The following is a 19,253-nucleotide window of genomic DNA, read 5'->3' as shown; positions in this document are numbered from 1 at the left end:
AAAGGTTACATATAACTCACAGCCTAAGGAGGGCTCACCTTTTCGAGGCCAGCCTGACTCCAGCTGTTACTCCGCACAGTAGCTGTGTGTTTCACACAGGAGCATACTGCTTAGAAGTACCACAGGGGTTGTAGGTGGCAAGGACATACAGCGAGACCTGCCTTACGTTCAACCCTCATCCTTAATGTGTGCTCTGCCCCCCCTACCCCAGCCTGACCTTTATTCAAGTGGTAACCACCAGTGGCAGTCATAATGGATGCATCTGGTCATGACAGCTGCATCCAGCTCAAAGTGGATTTGGGGGAGACAGATTACAACACAACAGCCAAGGGCCAATTTGAACAACACACCCACCTAACCACAGTGCTGGTCAATGTCTGACTCAAGCCAAGTTTGGAAGAAGCCAACATCTGTAGTCAGTGTGCAAATAGGACTATGAGTCAATTGTCTTACTCCGTAACTAGTGGACAGCCCAGGGCCTGTTGAGCTCTCCTGCACAGCAGCAGGCTGCACACCAGGATCTCCCCTTGAGTAGGGATGCCTTTCAAGGTTACTCCTGGAAGGCTGAGAGATTCCTTGCTACAACAGATTCTCTGTGATTAAAAACATGCTAAACTTTGAAATCTTAGCTAAGTGACATGAAGGATCAATTGTGCATATATAATCCTTTAGACATAAACTGTTAACCAAGTCTGGGACTAGGAGTGGATCCAGCCACACCTAGACTCCTCTCTGAGGAGTTTAGAAAGCAAGCTGGTCCATTCTGAACCTCGTGACTCAACGGGAGGGTCTCCCTGAGAGTTTTGTCTGATCCTGTCCTCTATGCAGTAAATATCAAATGAACCTTGCCATCAAATAAAGCTTGTTAAACCACTGTCACATTTACTATCAAACTTTGTTAAATCACTGTTTTATATCAACAAACATATCGCTACTTCTGTCTGAGTGAAGTGCACCACTCCATCTGCAACACCAACAGAAGGAAAAAGAGGCCTTTCCTTTCTGACACTCTTACCCAGAATCTTCAAAGACACATAAAAAGCTTCTCAAGAATGAAAACTAATATTCTTTAAGCTTTTTAAAGCACATGATCCACAAATACAAGTAAACAGAAGCTTTCCATGACAAAACCGTTCTTCTGCATGTTATTTTTACTAATGATTTGGGATCCAATTCAATGTAGTTGTCCAGACAGGACACACAAACCAGATCTTATGATTTCAGGGTGTTGAAGTTTGTAAAAGGCAGCTTAATGTGGCCCATGGGCATTGATGTATTTGGACTTCTGCACACTTTGGCAATCTTGATTTCTTTATTCTTAAGATTTCAATACAGTTTCCCCTTACTCATGGCCTCATACTAGGCCATTTAAACACTGTGGGTGTCATTCAATTTAATCCAACTATACTTTTAAATAATCTTTTTTACATATTTAAGAGATCATCTCTAGAAATAAAGGGTGGGGAAAAGATGCTTTTTGATTTTTTTAAATAGAAATACTGCAGCATTTACATTTTTTAAGATTAAAACCAGTGAGAAGCTAGATCATTAAAAGACATTTTTGTTTTACCTGATACACTGTCTAAAACACACTAGACAACTTTTTCTTTTGAAATATCAAAGGCTGGAAATATACCAGAAGTGACACTCCTTATCTCCAGAGGAAAGGGAAACATGCACAAGCCTGTCTTTCCTTTCCTAGTCAGTTCCAGCTGCTGGGTAAGTCCCATCAGGGGCATGCAGCAGAGAGCTTCTGAAAAAATAGCTATCTAAAACTATAGGATAGAGACAAAGCAAATCACCTCAAAAGCCCCGATCCTCTTGAAGCTGACTGCTAGGCCATTTATAGCACTTAAAATAAGATTCTCTGTTCATGGCCCAAGTGGGCTTGGCCTAGTGTCCCTGCTCTGATCTCCAGAAAGCATTCTCTCCCTAGGCACTGAACCGCATTGAAGGTCCTCCTGCAGCTTTGGGAAGCAGCTGCTGCTGCTGCTGCAACCTCTTCCACCACAAAGTGGGCAGCAGGTCTGAGCCACAGATCTGGATGGGCCACTCAGATTTCTACCAGGCTCTGGGTGATTCACACTGAATCCCTTCTTCACACTGCCACAGAGATGTGGAGTTCCTTTTCACTGCCTTCCTCTCCTTCCCTCATGCAAATTTTTCAAGGATTTGTAACTTAACTGACTCCTGATGATACCTGCCATGGAAGGGAGTTTACAACCCATCATCTAGCATCCTCCCCCCCCCCCCGGCCTTGTAACTACCTCCAAATGACAGGCTGCACGACAGCAATTTGCTGTTATTACTAGCATATAATCAGAGAACCAAACTCATGGGAAGGAGAAATTTAGGGAGTAAATCTGCCATCTCAAACTTCAGACCATCCACCAATTTATCTAGAAACACCACAACAAAAGAGCATTACAATACTCAAACAGAAAGCAAGAGCCTTCCACAGGAGTTTAAGAGTACAAGCCCCTAAACTTGTAAAGGCACCTTTTTCTGAGCCCAGAGGCAGGGAGGTGATCCTGACTACACATGGCTGTAGCACAGTTACAGTCGGATAATTATGTTTTTGTTAACTTGTGCCAGACATTGGCTATTTGGGAATTTCAGGAGGCAAGCTTCCCAAATCAAGCATTGACAGAAACACCATTTCTGATCTTATTTAAATTTTCTTAATGGTATCTTATAACATAAAGCCTTTCAGCAGCTTAATCAACTTGATATATTTAATAAGTTAACACCCAAAATTATTTATTCCAATAAAAAAAATCAGAAGCCCAGAGAAGGGAAGTACATGATAAACTGAGCTGAGACCATGAGAAGTGCAGAAGAAAATGGACTTTAATTACTTTTTTCCCCCTACAGATCAGAAAATCCATCTTCCTCCTTTAAAAATCTATTCCAGTCCTCACCACAAACTAAGAATAGGCAATTAGATGTAAATACTATCAAGTGTTTAAGCCAGAAATAAGACACAGTAAGTTTTTGCTTGCTATTCATCATTCCGAAATGACTGCATGTGGTCACAGTGATCTCTTGTGCTCACACTCACACATAACATCAGCATCAGACTTGTCTTTTCCCAGAAAGGAAAGGAAGGGAAAATACCCTGTACGGTCCTCTCTGATAGACATACACAAGGAACTGTTTCCAGAGGGGGGAAGGTTTCGCGAACAACAGTGAAGGTAGACAAAAAGTATCAGGATGAAGAAGCAGATGCAGATGAGATTACATTTTCATTTATAGATTCATTTTCTATGGCATTGCTAGAGCTGAGAATGTGATTAGCCTACGGCAAAATTCTAATCCATGACTTGGAGCAATTTCACTGAGACCTTGTATATAGACCACTTCTCTCATATAAGGCAAGGAATGCTTTTGCAATAATGTGGCAAGTAAACCAGACTGAATTGCAGACAACTTCTTTCAAATCATAACCCAGACATCACTTCTGGATGTCACCAAAACATTTGTGGGATAAACCCAATGTGTTCATACAAAAGCACAGATATGTGTCTGTACATGCAAAATACAGCCCTCCTTAGTCCATCCATAAGCACACAAGAAAATGGGGCTTGACTTACGTCAGACTCTGTCTGGTCAAGAATCAGGGTGTTAAATACAAGGTGCAATTTAGAACTTAGAGCACAGTAGTTGAAAATGGCCAGATCTTTCTCCATCATTGCATTATTTTATTTTTATCTGGCAGCATTTGTTCAACTACTCCATTTTCTTTATTCTGGATGAAATTCTGTTTCCTGAGAAATCCACCTTTCAAATAGTACTTCTTACTGCCTTCCTGAAGAACCTCTATCCTTCCTGAGGCTAACCTATACTAAACATGCATAAAGTTTTAAAAGAATATGTCTCCAACACATTTGTCTCTATTTTGGGGTAAGACACTTGGGAATGCGCAAATTTTAAGGTGGAAATGCAGAGAAGCAGAGTTGTGCTTCTGTGCACTTCATACCAATCTATGACCAGAGATAACTGATTTCTTATGCCATGCTGTTCCCACAGCATGTCAAAACACATCTGATCAATGTGTCCAACATCTTCATAGAAGAGTACTCACCATACTCAGTAACATAGTATGGAAACATAAAAATGGAAGCATGACTTTTTGTCCCCCCCACGAACAGCATCTCTGCTAAGTGTTGTCCTAATTTACAAACTAACAAGTTTCTTTGTGGTATACATTGCCAAAGTCATTCACTGATATGTCAAAATTGATATAGGATTTAGTTACCTGCTATCTGTTGTTTCTGTAGTTTCCACACACTTCCTCCTCCACTAGAAAATTTTTCCATATTGAACTAATTTGCAAGCTTCAGCAGTAGGATAACTTTTTCCAGTTGCACTACACAATTTGCCCCCCTGCCTGAGAAGCTGTATGGCAGACATCATCAGCATTGACCAATTCTTTAAAATCACTTACAAGTTCTCAACAACATTTGTTGCTTTCACATGATTCATTACCTTTCTTTTAACCTTGGTAACAAAACTCAAGTTTTAATTCCTCATGACTTAAGAAGAAGCAGACATTAAAAACTCTAAGCTGGTGTGTCTGTGAACTGCTGCCCTATCTGGAAATCAGGAACTCAGAAACTCATTTTCACAGCTATAATCAAGCTTTTGAATAATAATAAATTGATCATGCATTTATTAGCTATGCAGCTGCATATTTAGCAAGATAATATCCTGGTAGAAGGAAACCACAGTAACACATTCAACACCTGTATTTGTCTTGAGACAGTAAACAAGATTGCTAATTTTTGGACTCAAGAGATTGTCTTGATTAAATAAAATGCAAATTAGGGAGAATCTACTATAAAGTTGATAACTCCTTTTTAATTAAAGCCTTTTATTTTTAAGTTTGAATGGGCACAATTTGGTTTATTGTTTAGCACCATAAATAGGGAGGCAGAGTACCTGATTTGTTTTTCTAATACCTGCTTTGCTTTTCACCTCTAGAGAGATTTTGGACACACTGTGGTATCTTTCTTACCTTTCTGATTGAAAGCTCTTCCACCTGTGTCGTGGTTTAACCCCAGCCTGCAACTAAGCACCACGCAGCTGCTCACTCACTCCCCCCCCATCCAGTGGGATGGGGGAGAAAATCGGGAAAAGAAGTAAAACTCGTGGGTTGAGATAAGAACAGTTTAATAGAACAGAAAAGAAGAAACCAATAATGATAATACTAATAAAATGACAACAGCAATAATAAAAGGATTGGAATGTACAAGTAATGCGCAAGGCAATTGCTCACCACCCCGCCGATCGACACCCAGCTAGTCCCTGAGCGGCGATTCCCCACCCCCACTCCTCCCAGTTTCTATACTAGATGTGACATCACATGGTATGGAATATCCCGTTGGCCACTTTGGGCCAGCTGCCCTGGCTGTGTCCTGTGCCAACTTCTTGTGCCCCTCCAGCTTTCCCGCTGGCTGGGCATGAGAAGCTGAAGAATCCTTGACTTTAGACTAAACACTACTGAGCAACAACTGAAAACATCCGTGTTATCAACATTCTTCGCATACTGAACTCAAAACATAGCTCTGCACCAGCTACTAGGAAGACAATTAACTCTATCCCAGCTGAAACCAGGACAACCTGCTGTATCGCATAGTGAATTATGTCAGCATGTACTGATTATAAGTGACACTGCTCTGGATGTATCAGATCAAAAGCTGTGTTGTTATGCTCAAAGGACACCAGGGGGTGGTGGAAGACTCCTTAGTAGCATAGTTGTATTTCTTACATTGTGACAATCATGTTGTCTTTGTCTTCAGGCTACCTTCTCTCCTTCAAAATCTGCACTGCTAATAGCTTTGAGACACAAATAGCAATACTGGGTCTTCTGAAAGCCTAGCTAACATAATACCCTGTTTCTGAGAGTACACTAAAGCGGACACCAGCAAGAAGGGTAAGAGCAAGCCAAGCATACACAAGCACTTTTTTTCCAAGCAGCCTCCCCAGTGCTAGCCAGCAAGGTAACAGGGGTGTACTCCATGTCATCCAGCTCATTTCCACCCCACTCCATTTCCCAACCTGGCCCTAGGAGCCTTTAATAAGCTTTACCAGGCTACCATTTTATGAAAACAGTCCGATACAAATCTCCTTACTCTACCAGCTTAAAACTAGGTGCTGTTATTAACATTTAAATTTGACCCGCTCTGATAAAGTTGTTAGGAACATTCACTTAGAAGGCCATGTATTCACAAACTACAAAAAAGTATTTAGCACTTTAAGGAAAAACAGTCTCACCATTCGTTAGGCTTCACAATACAAGCAATTTCTTTTCACCATTTTTTGCTAGCTTTTATGTTAAACCCATCAGTTCCACACTTCATCCTGTTCAGACAGTCATACAGTTTAGAAACAAAGGCTATTCCCACTTCTATCACTGACATTCCTATATAACATACCAAAACACATAAAAAGACTGCAAAGCCTCTGGGCAGTAGTGATTGAAGAGTTTAAGTGTAAAGGCATAAGGGCATCATAATTCATGGATTCAGAGGGCAAGCTACATGAGTTTTCTTAATTGAGAATGACTCATAATTCACTAGCAGCCATAGGAAATTCTACTATCCACGCAGCTTTGAGAGCAAGAAATCAAGTCAGCTGTACATGAACTGATTTTTTCAGCCTTCAAAGCAAACAAACAAATTCCATCCATGAGATAATTTTATTATTTCTGGCAGTGAAAGTTTGATACATATATGAATGAAATACTTGGGCAAATGGTAAATATCAGCAGTTGACATTTTTTCCTTCTGTAAAAAAAAAAATTAAACTTTCTGCTTAGATACTAGTTTCAATTATCTTCTGAGAGAAGCGTTATGAACATTTTTTTTAATGAATACCCAGTGTTTTTACTGTGATACACCGCACATCTTTGCAGGTGCAGAGTACTTTTTCATGGTCCATTACAACCACCTGACACAGCAGTGTCATTAGTATTTGTGCTGAAGTTCAGTTTAATTTGGCACCTTCAGAACAATACACAGATTCCCTGGAATAGTAACTGGGAGAGGAGGCAAAAAACCACTGCTGCTTGCAACTCTGTTTGCAAGGGCTAGCAGGCCAAGAGATGCTGCTCTCAGGAGAATACCTGGTAAAACCCACAGATTTCTATATTAACTCTGTAGGTTGTAAGTTCAGTTTAAACTCTGAAAGAGAATTTAAACCAAGGCATTTGCTAGTAGTTCAATTTTTAACAGTTCATCTGTTTTGTGCACTCCATTTCTGCGGCATTTCTTTGAATACTATATAGCTACAGTTGCCAATTATTATAAACTATAAAGCCTTCTTCTTACAACTAGCTTCAAGCCGAAAACAAAATTAAAATTTCATCCAATAAAGCTCTGATAAGACCAGGCCTGCTGTTTTTATGACTAAAACAAAAAAGCTTTATTCATTTTACAAAGCAGTCAGAGACCAAACAGGGTAAGGACCATCGTGCTAGGCTCTGAACTAAAAAGCAGAGAAGTCTAAATAATTTTAAGTAATGTTTCTAGAAGTCTGGGGCACAGGATTCCACAGACTGAAGGAACTAAAAAGAGTGCAGAAGAAAACAAGGGAAGGGAGAAGTCAAGTGGATCCACTGTTACACACAGGCTAAACAGCAAGCAGAATCCACCTGGGAGAGTTTTAAGGGAAAATACTTCAGTGAACACCGATTTAAAGCAACCATAAGATTCAAAATTGATACTTTTTTTGTCAAATATTGTGCTGAAACTCTTTAAAAGCAAAGGGGATCCAAAAATTCAAGCTACATTATAAACAATTACCATTTATCACAGTATTTTTAATATGTTGAAGACTTTCTCTACCGCATGACTCTACATATTAAAGTGTTACAGCTACAGCTTTCCTCATAGGGTGATTAATCAAGCATTTCTTTTCCTTCTCTAGAAGAATACCTAGCTGAAATGTGGTTTTTAGACCAAGACTGAAAAATGAACCATTTAATAGATATCTGGAAAAAATAATTGCTGAGTTAGTGAAGCTAAGTAGGCAGAGTGTAATTCTAATAATTAAGAGGATGAAAATGCAGAAAGGGATGCTTGCCCCTACCCTCTGCAGTGTGAAAAAAGTAACCATCAAATTGAAGTTCATTTAGAAAGTGCTGAAGATGAATCATGGAGGTGAGAGAAAAAGGCAAGGACATGAAAGCAAGAATGTATGTGACTATGAACACACACATGCATGTTCTTATACACAGACTGCCATATATCAGTAATAAACTGAAAAGTAATAATGACTAACCTCCACATTTTAGTGAAACTGTGCATCAGGCTCACACAGCAAGGCAGAGCTGGAGGTTTGAGTCCATCCATTTGAAGGAGGAGAGCAGGAACACCATATAGAACCAGGTATTTTACATAAAAAAATAGTACTTGTGCTAAAGCCAGGCCACCTAGAAAAATAAAAAGAAAAAATCATACCTTAAACAAGTCCTGAAATACTTTTGAAACCTGTTAATACTGATTACTTCCAAACAGCCATTATTCAAAGAACTCAAGCAAGTACCATCAGTTGATGGGAAATACAATACCTGCTTTTGTAACAGCTATAGCACACAAGCAATTATGACTTTAGGCACACACACAAAATAGTACCATCATTCCAATATGAAGGCATAAGTAAGCATCTGTAGTTCTGCTTTCAAAAATCTTTGGACTGTGGGTATTGACTGCTATGAAAAACAAATACTGACTTTATTCATACTAATACTCTAATATTTTCTGCTGAATGAAATAGTATTTGACCAATAATCATAGGAAAAAGTTCAGTAAAAAGCAGAGGCCAACACCTATATAGAAACTGGTAAGAGTTCACTCCTAAAAGTTCCACCGACTTTGGTGAACTTTTCCATCTCACTGACAGTTGACATAAGTAAAATCTAATCCCAAAGGAAGGAAAGTAATTATAATTTAGAAGAGTAAAAAAATTATAAAATGCAATTGTTACATCTCCTTCCTTTCCTGTGTTTTGCTTTCCCTCACTGATATTAACTAACTTGTGATTTGACTGGAATACTTTAGATATTTAATATAATATCTATATTATAATAATAAGATAAAACCTTCCAGCAGACTTCCCTTGGAGACAAAGCAATCTGACTCCAGCAGTACAAGTTCACGAACATCTAAATAATCTGCCCTCTTTTTTTTTGGCAAAACAACCCTTTTGCATTCTGCTGACTAACAAGTCTACTATGGATGACAACCAAAAGTTGAACATTAAAAATTCATCTCATATGTAACAACCTAGGGTGAAATTCTGGCACTAATAGTGTAAATTGCAAAACTCCTGCTGGCCTACACATGGCCAGCCTTTTACTGCTACAATCCAACATTTTTAGTTTTAATATCATGATCCACATGCATGATGTAAGAAACAGTTGTGCCATACAGGATAAAAATTTAAGTTAGAACAAAATACCTAGAAATGAAGCTTACGGTATCTTCCTTTCAGGGAAGCAGTCATCTAGTATTCAATAACATTCTTCCCCAGAGGAAAACAAACAATCAGAAGCACAATTTGGATACTAGCCAATTAGCTACACATTAGATTACTGCTAAATCATCTATACAGCCAACTTTCTTCTTTAATTCCCATCTCATTCAGTTTCTCATTTCTTTTCTGACAAATTTCATTGGAGAGCTGAATGCTGACACCCACACAAACCGATTATGAAGCTCACAGCTATCTGTGCACTGGTAAATTCCAAAATCCTTTGGCTATGCATAACGGAAAGAGATTTAGAGACACAGACTACCACTCTCCTGAGACCCCCAAAAATCAATACATTTGATTTTAAATACAACGATGAAAGATTCCAAGTCCTCAGAGTTATAATAAGCAAGTTTCAGAAAAAGCAAAAGCATTTACGCCATCTCTAATAACATACATCTAAGCTATCATTACTGTTAACTAGAAGACAGCTCAATAGCACTGGTATCTTGAACAAATGTAGACATCACATCACCAGTCATTACCTAGCACACACTAACTACTCTACATGGGAATTTCTAAGACTCCCAATATCAGCAATATGAAGGTTCTCATTGGTCTTCAACTCATCCCAGCTGTGAGAGAGTTCTGGCCACACATGGAAAACTAAGGGCAAGACTCACAGCCACACAACAGCTGGGCTGTATTAGCAACAGGCACAGGCTTTAAACTTTCTTACATAGCTGAGACATTCCAGCTGCTTTGCATTTGCCCCATTGTAACACAAAGCAGCCAGAAGTACACTACTTCACCTGATTTAAAAACATGAAATTTAAAAAGAAATTTAAGACCAATGCTAAACTTCTCAAATTCATTAGCAATATCACATAATTTGTTCTCTAGTGTTTCATTTAAAGCTTAAAAAGAACTTGCACACAAGCATTATCTTAAATTGGAAACAAGTTATATCAAGTGTGTACTTAAAAACACACCTAAGGGAAAAAGTATTGCAAAAATGCTATATTTTCCCCAGAATACTTAATTCAAAGCATGCAGAGTCAAAGTTATTTTTTTCTAAAACTGAAGTATGTTAAGGGATAAGAAAAACATCAATTTAAAGTACCCATACAATCTTAAACCCATGTGCTTCAACAGTCAAGATGTTTGAAGTCCCAGATTAAATTAACTGACTTTTATAGAAATTGATATTTTCAATTTATCATCTTGCAATCCTTAAAACATTCTAACAACTCCTATGCTTTAAAAATGCATTTATAGACCTTCAAATATTTACCTTCCTTAAATTTACCACAAAACTGCATTTTGTAAGATTCATAGCTTTGTTTTAAGAATAATTAGAACATTCACAGATTTTTAAATGGGTTTTTTTTTAGTTTTCATATTTGCAAAACTGCCTGATATTTTTTGACAAGTTAAACAGAACATTTTCACAAGTAAGCAACAAAAGATTTGGATCCAAGTATTAGAAACCACACTTGGCATTTTTCTGTCCATAAACCATCTCCAAAACTCATGGTCAAGAATTACAAATTAGCAGGCAATTTTATCATGAGCACAACAGCACAAATTTACCCTTTTTGCAGCTACATTGACCCTATGGCATTAATGATCATAGATGCTTGTTTCTGTTAAGTACCAGGGCAGGTTCAACTAGAAAACACATAGCAGACATAAATATGCAGCCATATTTCAAAAGGGTTAGTGACACATGGCACAAGTCTAATAGGAAACAGACATTTAAAACCACGCAGAATTTAGGGCCATATAATGTAGCTCAAAATATCAGGCTTTAGGGGTTCATTTACCCTTTCTCTTATTTTTACATGCCTCCTCTCCTACAGGAAAAAAAATTTAAAACCTCCGTGAAAGAACATGCGTCTGCACTGGAGCAGATAGGCTACAGATGTATCTTGGCAACAATGCCAACAACAGTAAGGTGCATCACGAGTTTCCAGCTCCACTAATCAATCAACAAGAGCACAACTGCCGAGCTTTACACACTGGGCTACAGCATTTTCTTCACAGCAGGACACTCCTCCCTGCCAAGACCGCCAAGACTAGATGTACTATGACCTTCTTAGTTTGGTATTGACTCCAGCAGGAGACTACACCTCATACTGGGGGAAGCTTTCATATGAACATATGACTACCACAGCACCAAGTCAACTCAGCACAAGCTGCCAGGTAAGCAGAGCTCTGGAGCCATTGCCAGCAATCCCACGTACATCATGCTGTGCTGCCCGGTCCGCCAGTCAGGGCTAACTGTCCACTCATACCTGCTACACTAACGCAAAAGTGACAACTCAATTCTGTTATTGCTGTCTCTAGTCACTGAAAAAGAGTATCGTGCAAGAAACATGAAGCACGCTCATTTCACTACTTGAACAGAAGACAATGCAATTAATAATTAGGCTTATATTGCTTAGCAGTGTTTTTCACTGCTGCTTGGCAGTGCTTTGAAAGAGGTGCTGGCTCACAAAATTAAAAGGAATTATGAAAGAAAAAAGTACTACAGGGACTCATGCAGCCTGGCTTCACATCCCAGCCATCCAGTAGCACACAAGCAGCAAGAAAAATCCTAAAACATATGGAACAGTGGCAGAGAAGTACATAACAGTGTTTGCCCTGGAGGCTAAGTGCTTCTTTTTAGACAAAGTTGAATGGACATAAAAATCCCAAAGTGAACCTAAACAAGGCTAAACAGAGCTGCCAAGGGACTCTTGGTCAAGGCATAGACAGGTCCTTCCAGGTTAAAGAAAACCATAAGTTTTCAAGGATACACATGCCTTAAAGCCACCTACGTTGAATATTCCCCAAACACCTACAGTAAGCATTATGTTCATAGTAAACACTTGCAGGAAAGAACTCTCTAAATAAATTGACAGTTACGACATTGCACTGGTTTTGGCTGGGATAGAGTTAATTTTCTTCACAGCAGCTGGTATGGGGCTATGTTTTAGATTTGTGCTGAAAACAGCGTTGATAACAAAGGGATGTTTTCATTATTGCTGAGCATTGCTTACACAAAGTCAAGGCCTTTTCTGCTTCTCATACCACCCCACCAGTGAGTAGGCTGGGGAGGCACAAGGAGTTGGGAGGGGACACAGCTGGGACAGCTGAACCCAACTGACCACAGGGATATTCCAGACCACAGGATGTCATGTTCAGTATATAAAGCTGGGGGAAGAAGGAAGAGGGACACACATTCAGAGTGATGGTGTTTGTCTTCCCAAGTAACCGTTACACATGGAGGCCTGCTTTCCAGGAGATGGCTGAACACCTGCCTGCCCATGGGAAGTAGTGAATTAATTTCTTATTTTGCTTTGCTTGCTTTTGCTTTACCTGTTAAATTGTCTTTATCTCAACCCACAAGTTTTCTCACTTTTACCCTCCTGATTCTCTCCCTGATCCCACTGGGGGAGTGAGTGAGCAGCTGTGTGGTGCTCAGTTGCCAGCTGGGGTTAAGCCACAACACAAGTTAAAAAACAAGTAGTCATAAAAGTAGGTTAATTGCCAATGCTATCTGGAAGTTTAGCCTGCAGGAAAGCTTACAGAAAATTTACCTTCACACACACACACTTCTTTATAGAAAGCGGTGAACTACCCAACGTTTTAGAGACTAAAATCTTACTGAGTTTTCTGATTCACGTTTGTGTTTCAAGTGTTCAAAACGGACATCAAGATGCCAAATATTTTATCAGATTCTCCTTATCATTATCTTGCAGGATGGAAAAAAAAATCTCAGATTACTGTGTTAGTATTTCATTACCATTAAGACAGATGCACAGACACCGTAATTTCAATAGAAAAATACTGCGTGCTTCTTAAAATTAACTCAGAAATCCATTTCCTATCTATGTGTTTATTAGAAAAAGAACTGCAACACATCAAAACCACCACCCTACATCCAACTTACATAGACGACTCTGTAGGTCTCACTTTCAAAGATTTTGGAGTACTAGAACCTAGTTAATTAAAACAATGATGCTAACACACACTAACATGTGCATGCTTCGCTAGAACAAACAAATGGCACATGGTTAAGACCAATACATTAAACCCACAGAACACTCAGGACATTGTATCATACATGCATACATCTCAGATGTACGTGTCTACATCAGAGGCACACCTCTGATAAAGCACATACATACAGATTCCTAGTCAAATATATTTTTACAATTACAATATCTATTAGTATACTAGATTAATACATTGCAGTAATTGTATTAGACAACACGTTTTTATGCAGAATTCTGGCTTTCATCATTCCCTATACCTTGTGAGACTGACATGAAGCTCTGTTCAGATAAGCAGAGATGGGTAAATGGTGCTGAATCCCCAGGCTAAATGTGAAGCCTCATAAGGAAAAGATAGGCAGTGTTTTTTTAACCTTTGCATTTTCAGAATCAGACTTAACACACAAATGAATGAGCAATACTCAACATTCATTCCCATTTCTATATAACAGAATGTACCCCATCAGAGTGAATTTTACCATTGATATTCTATGTTGTCATAGTGAAGAAAAAAATAAATCACTTATTTCCATTTAAGATCTTTCAACTAGGGCTGTTGAGCTCCCTATTACTACGTAAGTCAGCGAGTTTGTTATTCAGCTACAGAAGCCTGAAGAACGTATGTCAGAAAGGATCATGAATCTATATGCCCTTTTTTTTATTTATTTTCCCAGGATTCATTACCTACCACATCCAAACATTACTCACTACAGCAGATGAACCTCTGATCTGGCCCAGTGTGGCTATTCTGGTACGCTGCAGTTCACCAGGATACTGGACTACTGGGATCCAGAGTGGCTTTTATCATCAGTGCCTGCAAATCTTCATTTTACAGTGTAAAATGTAAAGGCAGCAAATTAATCCCAATTAACTAAAAACTGAGAAGAATGAATTAGCAGGGTTTCCATTACCATGGAATACAGGTCTTCCTGCTGTGTCATTAATTCTGAAAGTGCCCAATTCTTTCAATCTGACCGATGCTACCAGAATGAGATGGAGCACTAACAAAAACATGGAACTGCTCAGAGTTAAATAAGCACAAATGCCCTGATGCTGTTCAATATGCCAATAGCTAGTTATTGATAGATACAACAAGTATTTGTGAATACAGACACAATGATTCATGAATTCTAGAAAATGCTCTCATTCTCCAAACAATGGCTTCCTGGGATCAATAAATAACAGCACTGTGCTGCCCAGCTGACATCTTTAAATTAATTCTGTGTTCAGACACTAACATCCCTCCCACAAACCAAAGAGCTGTACGTATATGGCAAACAGGTACACACAGTTAAAAAAACAAACACTATGGTTACATCATATTCTTCATTCTATTCCTGATGTGGGACCTAATATTTGGCCACTGGAAAACCATATTGCTTGCTGTCACCTGGCTTTTCATGTAATTCCTACCAGAGAAAATCAGCATTGCTGAGAAGGATTTGAAGCCAAGGTTTGCTGCAAGGACAGGGGTGTCAGGATAAGCAGTACTGAGAAATGAGCCATTCAGAGGACAGCAGTGAAGCCCAGCCCATGAGCAACCCTTAATAGTGTGCTGTCAGGTGCTCATCATACCTGGTCGGTCTTTGAGAGTACTAACATCTGCTGGGAGAGTGGAGTGCCACTGGAGCCCATCACATTAAAGGAATACACAAGTCAGTACAAGAGTCACTGAAGAAACAACTGCAAGTTTTCACATGGCTTTTGTGTTCTCTATCTCATACTGTCCAGTGAGTACAGCCAAATGCCTGCCTTCCCCTGCATCCACAGGGAGCAAGATTCCCACTGCCCTATACAGAGAAGAATAAAGTCTCGGGGGGGGCTGGAGCTATGGGCGGTGAGGGGAAATCATTTATACCTAAAGTTACCCAAAAGAGTTAATACTTTGATATCTAAAAGCACCTCTACCCAAAGCTAGCTCTCACTATCTGTTCTTCTTCCACACCAGAGACTGATTTTTCCTCTTGTAGGTTATTCTTGCTACCAAACGCAGGCCACTGACAAAACAATACAACTGTGCACTCAGCATGAAATTGCACTTTTTTCAAACCCATATTATGCAGCTTTTTGTTAATGCACAAGGCATTTGGTCTTCAGTACTACAGCCACAGCTTGCTGTGATATAAGCATGCAAGTTAAAGAAATATGTGCAGAATGCTAAAGGAAACAATTTCAATGTGAGGAGGAATATGTGGTAGAAGAAATTCTGACATCTACTTCGCACGTAGGGATTGTAGTATTGAGCAGGGGAGGGGATACAATAGAAAAATATTATGGATTTGTTTTCAGGGTATTTAGGCCATGGAAGATGTGGATACAACCAGCTTTTTCTCATCTCAGGGACAGAAATCCAGCTAAAAGTCTTCAACATGGAAAAAATGGAATTAAACAATAGATTTTGTACTGCCTAGCTGAAGAGCTTAAACAATCAATGTCCATTTTCTCTTTTAGTAGAGAAGTTCTTCTAAATAATATGAAGAATAGTTTTAAGAAAGCTGCTGTTCTTCAGAGGACTGTCCAGCTAGGACTCCAACCATTTTTCATTTAACCCCCCCAAAATCCAGGAACCACAGTGCAACAAAACACTTACATTCCTACCCATTAAAGGATTGATGTCCAGAAGTTAGGGAGTATTTCGATTGTGCAGAGCTCCACAGTTGTGATAAGGTCGAGTGCTTATGGGTAAGGATGAGGGGGAAGGCCAACAAGGCCGATATTGTGCTGGGAGTCTGTTATAGACCACCCAACCAGGTTGAAGAGGCAGATGAAACATTCTACAAGCAGCTGGCAGTAGTCTCACAATCGTATACCCTTGTTCTCGTGGGGGACTTCAACTTTCCGGACTTCTGCTGGAAATACAACACAGCAGAGAGGAAACAGTCCGAGAGTTTCCTGGAGTGTGTGGAAGATAACTTCTTGACACAGCTGGTAGGTAAGCCTACCAGGGGAGGAGCCTTGCTAGATCTATTGTTTACGAACAGGGAAGGACTGGTGGGAGGTGTGGTGGTCGGAGGCCTTCATGGGCTTAGAGACCATTAAATGATTGAATTCTTGATTCTCAGTGAGGTAAGGAAAGGGGTCAGCAAAACCACTATGGACTTCTGGAGGGCAAACTTTAGCCCATTCAGGACACTGGTTGAGAGAGTCCCTTGGGAGACAGTCCTGAAGGGCAAAGGGGTCCAGGAAGGCTGGACGTTCCTCAAGAAGGAAGTCTTAAAGCCTCAGGAGCAAGCTATTCCCATGCACTGCAAGACAAACCATTGGTGAAGACGATCGGCCTGGCTGAACAGGGAGCTTTTGCTGGGACTCAGGAAAAAACAGGAGAGTTTACCATCTTTGGAAGAAAGGGCAGGCAACTCGGGAAGAGTACAGGGATCTTGCTAGGTCATGCAGAGAGAAAATTAGAAAGGCAGAAGCTCAGCTAGAACTCAATCTGGCCACTGAATAAGAGATAGCAAAAACTGTTTTTATAAATACGGTAACAACAAAAAGAGAGCCAAGGAGAATATCCATCCTTTATTGGATGCAGAGGGGAAAACTGCCACCAAAGATGAGGAAAAGGCTGAGGTACTTAATGTCTTCTTTGCCCCAGTCTTTAATAGTGAAACCAGTTATCCTCAGGGTGCTCAGCCCCCTGAGCTGGAAGACAGGGACCGAGAGCAGAATGTACTCCCCATAATCCAGGAGAAAGCAATTAATGATCTCCTACACCACCTGGACACTCACAAGTCTATGGGACCAGATGGGATCCATCAGAGAGTACTGAAGGAGCTAGCAGAGGTGCTTGCCAAGCCACTCTCCATCATTTATCAGCAGTTCTGGTCAACAGGGGAGGTCTCAGACGACTGGAGGCTTGACAATGTGATGCCCATTTACAACAAGGGTTGGAGAGAGGATCTGGGAAACTACAGGTCTGTCAGCCTGACCTCAGTACCAGGGAAGATTATGGAGGGGTTCATCTTGAGTGTAGTCACATAGCACGTGCAGGACAACCAGGGGATTGGGGTCAGCCAGCATGGGCTCATGAAAGGCAGGTCCTGTTTGACCAACCTGATCTTCTATGACCAGGTGACCCGCCTAGTGGATGAGGGGAAGGCTGTGGATGTTGTCTGCCTTGACTTCAGCAAGGCCTTTGACACTGTCTCTCATGGCATACTCCTTGAGAAGCTAGTGGTTCATGGCTTAGACAAATGTACTCTTCACTGGGTAAAAAAACTGGCTGGATGGCCAAGACCAGAGAGTTGTGGTCAACAGAGTTAAATCCAGTTGGCAGCCAGTCACAAGTGGTGTTCCCCAGGGCTCAGTTCTGTTTAATACCTTTATCAATGATCTGGATGAGGGGATCAAGTGCACCCTCAGTGAGTTTGCAGATGACACCAAGTTAGGAGGGAGTGTTGATCTGCTTGAGGGATCTGGATAGGCTGGATCGATGGGCAGAGGCCAATTGTACAAGGTTCAACAAGGCCAACTGCCAGGTCCTGCAATTCAGTCACAGCAACCCCATGCAGCACTACAGGCTTGGGGAAGAGTGGCTGGAAGGCTGCCCAGCAGAGAAAGACCTGGGGATGCTGGTTGACAGCCGGCTGAATATAAGCCAGCAGTGTGCCCAGGTGGCCAAGAAGGCCAACAGCATACTGGCCTGCATCAATAATAGTGGGGCCAGGAGGAGCAGGGAGGTGGTTGTTTGCCTGTACTCAGCACTGGTGAGGCCACACCTTGAGTCCTGTGTTCAGTTTTGGGCTCCTCACTACAGGAAAGACATTGAGGTGCTGGAGCATGTCCAGAGAAGGGCAACCAAGTTGGTGAAGGGCCTGAAGCGCAACTCTTATGAGGAGCAGCTGAGGGAGCTGGGGTTGTTTAGTCTGGAGAAAAGGAAGCTGAGGGGACACGTTATCACTCGGTACAACTACCTGAAAGGAGGTTGTAGTGAGGTGGGTACTGGCCTCTTCTATCAAGTAACTAGTGATAGGACAAGAGGAAATGGCCTCAAGTCACACCAGGAGAAGTTTAGATTGGATATTAGGAAAGATTTCTTTACTGAATGGGTTGTCAGGCATTGGCACAGGCTGCCCAGGGAAGTGGTGGAATCACCATCCCTGGAGGCATTCAGAAAGCATGTAGAAATGACACTTCAGGACATAGTTTAGTGGACATGGTAGTGTTGGGTTGATGGTTGAACTCAGTGATCTTAAGGGTCTTTTCCAACCTAAACAATTCTATGATGGAACCTGCTCTCTCTCAGAGCAGGTTGCTGACTATGTACTTCCATAGCTCATTGACCCACAGGGCAGGCACATAAGCTGCCTTTACTGGTGGCTGCCAGGCACAAGTTAGGAAACCTAGGGAGAGGAATGATCCAGGAAAACAGGGGTGACCAAGAGAGAACTGAAGGTTCTACCTTTATGTGAACTATACATACACTGTTTTTAGCCTTCTGCTCCCAATTCCCAACACTCTTATCACCCAGTTAATGACCCTGAAATTGCCAGTTACAAACATAACCTGCATCTAACAGCAATTAGATATTACACAGATATTTCAATTACAGCAGTTCTTCTACCTATAGCACAACAACAATGCAGGAAAGCATGTGCCACATCATTGTTTATTCAAGAGACAGGCTCCATCTACACAGATTGCATTGCCAATAAAGAGACTGGAGGATATTCAACAAGCAAGGCTACAATGTTCTCTCAGCTTTTAAGACACCATGGTAACACATGTCACAAGAAACAGACA

The 19,253-nt window shown here is 40.6% G+C and overlaps 1 protein-coding gene across 3 annotated transcripts in view; it reads right to left on the bottom strand.

Moving 5' to 3' along the window:
- The window catches only part of HHAT (hedgehog acyltransferase), a 169,270-nt gene that overhangs the window by 137,034 nt on the left and 12,983 nt on the right, over nucleotides 1–19,253 (bottom strand). For all 3 annotated transcript variants that reach the window (XM_049833998.1, XM_049833999.1, XM_049833997.1), the window contains exon 8: nucleotides 8,284–8,434. In XM_049833998.1, coding sequence (XP_049689955.1) covers nucleotides 8,284–8,434 — 151 coding nt within the window. The remainder of the gene's footprint in view (nucleotides 1–8,283; nucleotides 8,435–19,253) is intronic.

The sequence above is a fragment of the Accipiter gentilis genome, chromosome 30 (assembly GCF_929443795.1).
Source record: "Accipiter gentilis chromosome 30, bAccGen1.1, whole genome shotgun sequence".
Lineage (NCBI taxonomy): Eukaryota > Metazoa > Chordata > Aves > Accipitriformes > Accipitridae > Astur > Astur gentilis.
Note: the sequence above shows the minus strand (reverse complement) of the source record. Positions and strands in the feature narration are given on the sequence as shown.